At 36.8% G+C, this 8,705-nt stretch overlaps 1 protein-coding gene across 2 annotated transcripts; it reads right to left on the bottom strand.

Annotated features, from left to right (window-relative positions):
* Window positions 1–440: 440 nt before the first annotated feature.
* On the bottom strand, window positions 441–7,200 carry gpr171 (G protein-coupled receptor 171). Of its 2 annotated transcripts, XM_028794537.2 has the most exons (3): window positions 7,054–7,200; window positions 6,754–6,939; window positions 442–2,532 (listed from the first exon to the last, which is right to left on the bottom strand). In XM_028794537.2, the coding sequence occupies exon 3, from the start codon at window positions 2,489–2,491 to the stop codon at window positions 1,484–1,486; it is 1,008 nt and encodes a 335-aa protein (XP_028650370.1). In that variant the 5' UTR covers window positions 2,492–2,532; window positions 6,754–6,939; window positions 7,054–7,200; the 3' UTR covers window positions 442–1,483. The 2 variants fall into 2 exon arrangements, with proteins under 2 accessions (XP_028650371.1, XP_028650370.1); XM_028794538.2 differs by lacking the exon at window positions 6,754–6,939 and having other exon boundaries at window positions 441–2,532; window positions 7,054–7,192.
* Between the last annotated feature and the right edge of the window lie 1,505 nt (window positions 7,201–8,705).

The raw sequence follows: 8,705 nt of genomic DNA, 5'->3' as shown, positions 1-8,705 counted from the left end.
TTGCTTTCTTATTTCTTCCATCATGATTGCTACATCCAGTTTTATAAGTAGGTGAAAGGTATACAAAGAAATTCTTCATGATTGGGCAAGCCCTCACTCTGCCTGGCCCAGCCATAGTTTCATCTCTGGTTTGCACTCTGGTCTTACTCACATGCAGCACTGTTTAACCTAACATGTGAAGAGAAAACTGATGTACCCAAGTGGACTCAGCACAGCGTCAAGGAGTGCAGCCAAGGATTTGACAGACAGTACCACTAGTCACTGTGCTCTTTGGATCACCATGCGGATTGAAACACTTAAAAAATATGAAACAGAAAGTTCTTCATATGTATGTTTAATAAGGTGCCTGTGTTGATTTAACAATTTAACAAAAGTTACACCAAACATGACAGCTTTCAGTCCCTTATCTGAATGCATTAAAAACAAGGAAAAAGTGCTACTTACAAAAATATGATTTTATTTCCTCTTAAACTCTAGGTTTCCAGTATTGTGACTGTCTCATAAATAATGAATACAGGAGTCATTTTTTTTCTTAAGTTCTGAAATGTTGAATGCTTTATTAATAAAGTAGAGCATTTCACCACTGGTTGTGTCACGGGAACACCTCCAAGTAAACAAACCAACAAATATTGATTAGTTTGGTTTAGTAAATATTTATCATATGTTTTAATTAAAGTGCAATTACTATGGTATTGTTACAATCTGTAATAATATCTGAAATATACCTCTTGGTTTGTCACTTTCAAGAAAGGAAGGTCATTAATAATTACTATTTAAATACAACAAATAACATAACATGCTCAAACCCACTTAATCCAATTCAGAATCATAGGGTGCCGGACACTGTCCGCCATTGGCAAAAAGCCTGTACAGAGTCAAGATCACTAGGGGCCCACTCGTACCTACACTCACTGTCACACACAACAAATTTAGAATCAGCAGCCAACCTAACACATCTTTAGGAGGAAAAGACCTTAAACCTCTCACAGTGCAGTGGCATGTCTGTTGTACCCAGATTAAAACATCCATGGTGCCACCTGTGATCTGATGGGGTCCATACCAAACAGGACGGCTGAAAGTATCCAGCATGCCCATCTTTCAGAGATGGGGATTTTCTATACAGTAGGTAATGAAGTAATTGAGGTTTTAATACTTTGAAAATACAATTTTGGTTCAGATATTTAAAACATAAAAAAGTATCCTGTATCTGTTTAAAGAATGAAGCAGTACATACAGTGGTAATAGGTCAATGAGCTTGTAGATATGCCTGTCGAGTATGTTTTAAGTTTGTAATGTAGGTTACGGCCACACATTTATTGTGAAAGAGGATCAGATCAGTTAAGTTAGGCACTGCTGTGAGGTTTGGTGAAAGCACACCGTTTTCTGTATCAACACTTACAACTGCATTCATTTGCCAACAGGGTGCATCTCAGGCCTTAAAATTAAGCGCTAGCAAATAATAATAATAACAAGAAGAAGAATTTCAGCTTGCAACAATCCTTTGGTCTTCTGTGTCCTTCAAATTCTGACATTCCCTATTTTTCTTTGGGATTTTTTCAGATGTTTTTCTTTGTGGTCGGAATGCTTCAGTAACTTTCTCTCGGAATGAGTGAGAGAGGTAGAAATATAAAATAGGGTCAAAACAAAGGTTGAGGACAGCCAAGAGTATGGTGGACTCCTTAGCAAGAAAGAGAGATCTCCTGAGTGAGCAGTCATTTATGACTTTGTTCTGAGTTAGTGTATATGGTAATCGAACAATGTGATAAGGCACAAAGCAAACCACATAGCCCACAGTCACTATCAGTATGTTGCGCATTGCCCGCTTAACATTTTTGTAATTCTGGTTATCTGTTTCATGGCAGAGCCTCTTCAGAATAAGGCCATTTGAGATCAGTATCACTGCAGAAGCGTTCATAAAAATGGCAATGCATATGAAGGTGGTTAAAGTGTGCCAGTGCAGTCCAAGTTGCGTCTTGAATTCTGCGCAGGTGACTAGCGGCTTTTCTGAGATATCCTTAATAGGTATCAACATGTTTGGTATTGTAATTAGAACAAGTAAAAGCCAGATGACTGACGACATCATCTTGGCAAATCCTGTGTTCTGGATCTTGAACATCTTTGATGTTCGAGTGATCTCCAAGTAGCGATCCGCACTCACGAAAGCCAAAAACATAATTGACACATACATGTTGATATAAATTAGACAAGCTGACACCTGACAATGAAAAATCTTTAGCTTCCAAGGTGCAATTCCCAAATCCACTGCAATTTTAAAAGGCAGGGCTAGAGTCAAGAGGAAGTCAGATGTTAAGAGATTGGTGAGGTAAACATTAATGCTTTTGCTATTTTTAGGTTGGTGTATGAACGCCCAGAGTGCCACTGAACTTCCAATAATGCCTATCAAGAAGATCATGTAGTAAAAGTAGGTGAATGGCATCATCTGGTCATTAACAGTGCAGTCCATGAGGGGCAAGACAGTAGAAGTGTTCATTCTCAAGGCCAATCAGAATAAACGTTTTATAAATTGCAGGTCTGCAAAGAAAAAAAAAAGAGAAAAAAGCCATGTTAACCAAAAGAGCTGCACAGAAATTTACCATAAAAGCCATTTACTTTAAATATGAGTGTTGCATTTAAAAGTACCATTTGCAACTTCCCCTTTTTTTAAAAAAACTAATCACATTCGAAACATTATGTTTTAATAACCAAAGTCTGGATTGCCAACACGAGTCATTTTCAATAACAACATATGGTTGTGAAAGCCTAACCAACAAAAATGAAAAGGAAAAACAACATAATGCCTTTGAACTGGGGTGGTGGACAAAATGACTGCCTACATCTGGCATGGGCTGGAAAAGGATATTTTTTGATAGTCACATCACAAGAAAATAAGCCCTCTTGGAGCAACTACAACAGATAGCAAGATGGCACAGGCATTAATGCTGTACGTGCACAGGGGACCTGCAGTCAGTTCTCAGGCTAGTCAGGGTCTTCTTGTGCTCTGTGATGGACCGATGTCACACACAGTGGTGATTCCTCCCTTGTGCCCAATACTTTGCTTCCTAGTGTTTAACGGAAAAGGTAAGTTTATAAAGGAATAGTAGAAGGCCATTGAATCGTGTCTAACAGAATAAAAAATAACATTGAATTGTAGTGGGCAGCATGGTGGCGCAGTGGTAGCACTGCTCCCTCTCAGTAAGGAGACCTGGGTTCGCTTCCCGGGTCCTCCCTGCGTGGAGTTTGCATGTTCTCCCCGTGTCTGCGTGGGTTTCCTCCCACAGTCCAAAGACATGCAGGTTAGGTGCATTGGCGATTCTAAATTGGCCCTAGTGTGTGGGTGTGTGTGTGTCCTGCAGTGGGTTGGCACCCTGCCTGGGATTGGTTCCTGCCTTGTGCCCTGTGTTGCCTGGGATTGGCTCCTGCAGACCCCCGTGACCCTGTGTTAGGATATAGCGGGTTGGAAAATGGATGGATTGAATTGTAACCAAGTGCTCAACTATGTCAATGTTATTGAGTGGTAAGATCAATGACATCTATCTACACAGTCACCTTCTTATGTTGTCAGAGAGTTTTTATTTAATTATCTCCTTTTATTTCAGAATTACATCCATTTCTGTGTTCAGGCAAACCGTTTGTTAAATGAAAGAAGTCTGATTGTGAAAAGAGTGTTTGTGCGTTTACTTTGTTGAATGCCCCTATTGTCAGAAAGGGCTCAGCCAGTGCTATTTGACTACCAAGCCTCAGCCTTCACCTTGCCACTGACCTGTTTCAGGAGTGGTGATGGAAGCTGGTTAGACTTAACAGAAAACGGAAGAGGATGCGGAGAGGTTTCAGTGGGGGATTGGTCTAACTGTAGATGGTTGCCATTATCTTGAATCTTCTTTATAAATGTTTTTCATTTAGAGTTAGTAATACAAGTGGAAAACTTAATGGCACTTTTCTAATTATGTTTATGTGAAACAAAAGCTTTTTTCTCACTGCGTGGACTATTATTAGGATGTTCTGTTCTGAAATGATTTTTGCATTTGAAGCCCATTTATAATGGAGCAGCAGCAGATTTAATCTCTTTTCTGATTATGTTAAAACGAAAAGGGTGTTGCTATTTAGGAAAAATGTCATATGTTGATTTGGTGTATGACATTTACCAGTAAATCCTACACCTTCTCTAATTATGCATGTGCTCATAAAGCCATGGACGTATTACCAAGATCTCCATGACACTTTACTAGAAAAGCTGTGTTCACAAAACTCACAAAACTTTCCTGCTAATACATGTTTCCCTCTAAATAAGTTTACCTTTATAGTTACAGTTAACAAAATGACGTCCCAAGTTGAAATAACAATGTATCCAAAACATAAGGTGCTAATTCATTTCACATGCACATATGTGCTCCTCATAAAGTTAGATCTGCTTAGGAGAAATCTAACACCCGCATAATCCTTTCAATTGATTATTTCTGCAATGACACTTTAAATGTGGAAAAAAGGAAACAGCAACACATTTATCTAAAATAGGAATCAAAATAATTGCATAAGTAAACCCACATTAGAAAATGAATGGAATGAAAACCAGCAGCCATGATGGAACTTGGTAACGGGTGCTGCAAATGAGTGCATGCCCTTTCTAGTTTTGGGGAAACACCTACGATTTCTTAATCCGAAGATGTTTTCTCATTTTATTTAATTCTTGCTTAACAACCTGAATCTCTGTCAGCGTGATTTTGAATACACATTGCCTGTAGTTTATGTATCTCTTGATTACTGTTTATTTTAACATAATGTATGTGCTTAGGTATATAAATATTGCCATGTTCTATGTATTTATTAATCTGTGCAAACACTCTGAGCCTGTTTTCGTGAAGAACTGTATATTGGAATATATTATTTTTTTCCTATTTTTCCTTTACATAATTTATATAAATAGCGCACGCTTTATCTATAAACAATTTATCATATAAAAAAACTTGTCCTTCTGTACCTGGCTGCAAATATCCCCTTCATTTTCATTTTGAAAACAGTCACCAACACTTTAGACTAAAAACACAGACGTACAAATGCCACCAAACTCACGCCTCTGTTGTGGATTGGTTTGATTATTTGCACCCGTGTCTGATCTAATTCGCATCCAATCTAAATAATTCAAATGACAAAGTGCTAAATGAAGCTGCCTCAAAGCTTTAGGACCAGTCCGCCACCTGGTCACTATCTGTGTGGAATTTGATAAGTTTGCTTCTGGATTAGAACATGGATGAATGAATTGATGATTAAGAAAAGATTAATAGATTAAAATCTTAACAAGCAGATGATAAAGAAAAGTAATGAAACAAAACAGACTTGCAGGTCTTTGAAGCTGACTATATCCATTATGTCCCACCATTGCAGAATGCACTCACTCATATCAGGCCAATTTACAGGCCATAAGCGGGTCCCTGAAGGAAACCCACACAGATACGTTTTTAAATCTTTAAAATGCCCAAAATGAACCATTTCTAAGCTAGTGCACTATTAATGACATTTGGATGTATGTCAAGTTTATATATTTAATGATTCCTACTGAACAACAGGCCTCTAATTAAAAAATTCTTTGCATCTAAAACCAGTAGCCAAAGTCACTAATGCAGCTAGTTTTAGTAGCTCTGTTGCCTTCTTTTACACATTTGTTTCGTAACAATCGACACAATAAATACTGTAATATTCATTTCAATTAAAAAAGTTTACTAGTATACTATGAACCCAACTAAGAAAGAAAGTTTTCTTTTTTAAAAAAAGGGAGATATGGATGAATACAGAAATGTTGAATTTTGCTTTTAACCAGATATTGAACTGTATGCTCTTTGAAGCTGGGAGAGTCTTCTACACTTTTTACTACTGTGTGTGCAACACCATGACATTTATATTTTCTGAACTCCACTTGTTAAGCTTTTGTGATAATGCTCAAAGGAAGACATTTTTAAAAGGCTCTGTCATAGTGTACTTTGGTTACCCTTTAAATTTTAATTTGTCCTTTGATTTTCTGCATAAACGAGGAACCAAGAAAGCAATGATGTTTGTGTTTGTTGCGTAATGTCGCAGCTGAAAGTCAAATCAGATTTTATGTTTAAAACTGCCTACTTTTTATTTTAGTAATCTGCTTTGTTTTTTTTTTTTTTGTTCTAAAGATGATGCTTATATAATTCATAAAGGAATACAATAAAGAATTAATCGTAACATAAGTCACGGGCGTTATGGGGACCTGATCCTATCCTGACAGCATCTGAGATAGCAACGTGGTCACCAGTAAATTGCAGGGCACACTCTCACACTCACATACATGTTTTACTTTATTCTGAGAAGAATAAAAAAAAGTTCTCACCAAAGAGAGAACGTTCTTAAATCTGTGAAAAAACTGTAAAAAGCTGTTAAATCTGTAAAAATATAATTTGAGGTTAATGCTAAATCTGGCATCTTTTATACTCTTCTATTACCTCTTTATAATAAATCTTTTATATTAGTTGACAGCATGTTAAACAGAAACTAACTATATGTTTTATTAAATAACTGCACTTTTTACTTTATTCACTCTCAAACCTAAAATACTTTTCATGGATGAAGGAATTAAGTCTAGATAGTATGTGATTAACTGTGCAAGCCAGCTCTAAAAATCCAGCCAGATTATTATTTAAAATTTTATAGTCTGGTTTAGTTTAGGTAGTCTTAGTTACAGACACACTTTCTTTATTAAAAACTGACACACACAACAGGTTTAATTTGTCTTACCTTAATTTTGGCGACTTTTATTTTTCATAGAGCTAATACATTTCCTTTGACAGGCACGCTGAAAAGCACCCTGAACGACCATTGAGGCCTAAACCTCCGGTGAGTGTCGACTTTGCTTCATGATGCATCTTTCTTCCGGGAGACTGAATGCCCTTTGTGGTTTTACCACTACGTCAATTGATGTCACTGTTACAATAAACTTTCCAAACAGACCTAGGTGTCATTTAAATCTGAAAGAAGTCAAAAAAGTAACAGCCTATGCATTCCTGTAAAATATATTAGTAACACTCAAAAGTTTACCTTTTTGTTAAAGTTCATCGATCTCTTGTGTCTGTTGTGTTTAAAGAAGTGCATGAAAGGGATTTCAGTGCAGCACTCTATGCAAAGAATTTCCTTCTTTGCTAACCACATTGTAACTCACCAAACATTAACTCCTGATGGCTCCTGTCTGTTTTTTTAAGTTTTATTGTGCTTATAAACCACACTATTATACATACAGCTCAGCTCAGTCACATGGTGATTAGTACAATATTCCAGACATTACTGTTTAAGATAAGATGTATTAAATCATAAAAAAACAATGCCCCCTCTCCTAACCATTTCAAAGAGCTATTTAAACAGAAGGGCCATCACAAGATAGTTCCTCATCTATTCTTAAAAGAAACAGACCAGAGGCCGATGCCCATTAGGATAATTTTAGAACAGCTTTAATGCATTCTTGCTAGCTCTGCACTGTTCCACTATTGCTTCTCCTTTGAGTAATGGAAGGTGAGTTAGGATTATTCCAGTTGCAGAAGATAACTAAATGCACAAGCAATGTGGTATAGGAATTCACAAACAAATGTTGGAGCATAAAGTAATCATATCCCATCTGGTGTTACTTCATATAATGTTATTAAGGGATTATGGGTAATTTTAGGTCCAATAGTATCTGTCAGATAAACAGAATGCTTCTGGTTAAAATGGTCTAAATATGGGACAGCCCCAAAGCATATGACTCATTAAGGCTAGTGCTTGTTCTTAGTTATGATCCTGACCTTGATAGATTTTAGATAATTTTATTATAATTAACAATGCCAGGCTGTAGATTAAGGACTGAAGAAGACTATATGTTGTGTCATATGTGTATGTTTTTATGTGATGGATTGGTGCCCCTTCCATGGATTTATCACTATGTTTGCTTGTAAGAATAGGCTCCAGCTCGCCAGCAACCCTGCTCAGAATAAAAAAAGTTTAGAAAATGGATAGATGTACATTGTGAATAGTTGACTTACGTCCCTTATCCGAGATTTTAATTGAAAAGTCCCTTTCCAATTATTGTCTAAGATCACCTAGAGGTGTGCACCTTGAAAATGAGTTAGTAGAGCCTGGAAATGCTACCAATACCTTTTTTCATCACCAGCTAGTCTACATGCAATCATACAAATTGACAGAAGATTAGGGAAGTTGAGACAGTCCCTTTAGAAAGTTTCCAACTTGTACATAGAGAAAGTGTGTTTCTGAAAGTTTTTACATGAAGCATAGTTGTTTAAAGAATATGTACGCATTGTCATAACATCCATCCATGCAACTTAAACCTGCTAATCCTGAGCAGGGACGTACAGAAGCTGAGCTTATCAGGAGGCATTGGACACAAGGCAGGAACATTCCCTGGACAATGTGCCAGTCAGGGCCGGATTTATATGAAAAGAGGCCCTAGGCTATTCCACTTATGAGGCCCTTTCACCTTCCATTTTTAAGTTTGTAAATTACATGAGAGATAATAAAATACATCATTACTGTGATATATATCAATATGTTAAATGAAACATGTTGTGATTGGTACTAACCTTTATAAAAAATGTGGCACGGATAATAAATAAAAAAAAGTATTGAACCTACTGAACTCAAAAGGCGAGAATCAAATGATCGTGTACGCAATCCTAAAATAAGAATCTTTTCTAACAACATTA

Source organism: Erpetoichthys calabaricus, chromosome 2 (genome assembly GCF_900747795.2).
Source record: "Erpetoichthys calabaricus chromosome 2, fErpCal1.3, whole genome shotgun sequence".
NCBI lineage: Eukaryota > Metazoa > Chordata > Cladistia > Polypteriformes > Polypteridae > Erpetoichthys > Erpetoichthys calabaricus.
The sequence above is the reverse complement of the archived record's forward strand: the minus strand, read 5'-3'. Positions and strand labels throughout refer to the sequence as shown.

Excerpts from the sequence above, each read along its gene's own strand:
- gpr171 (XM_028794537.2), bottom strand. The coding sequence starts at position 2,491 with ATGAACACTTCTACTGTCTTGCCCCTCATGGACTGCACTGTTAATGAC.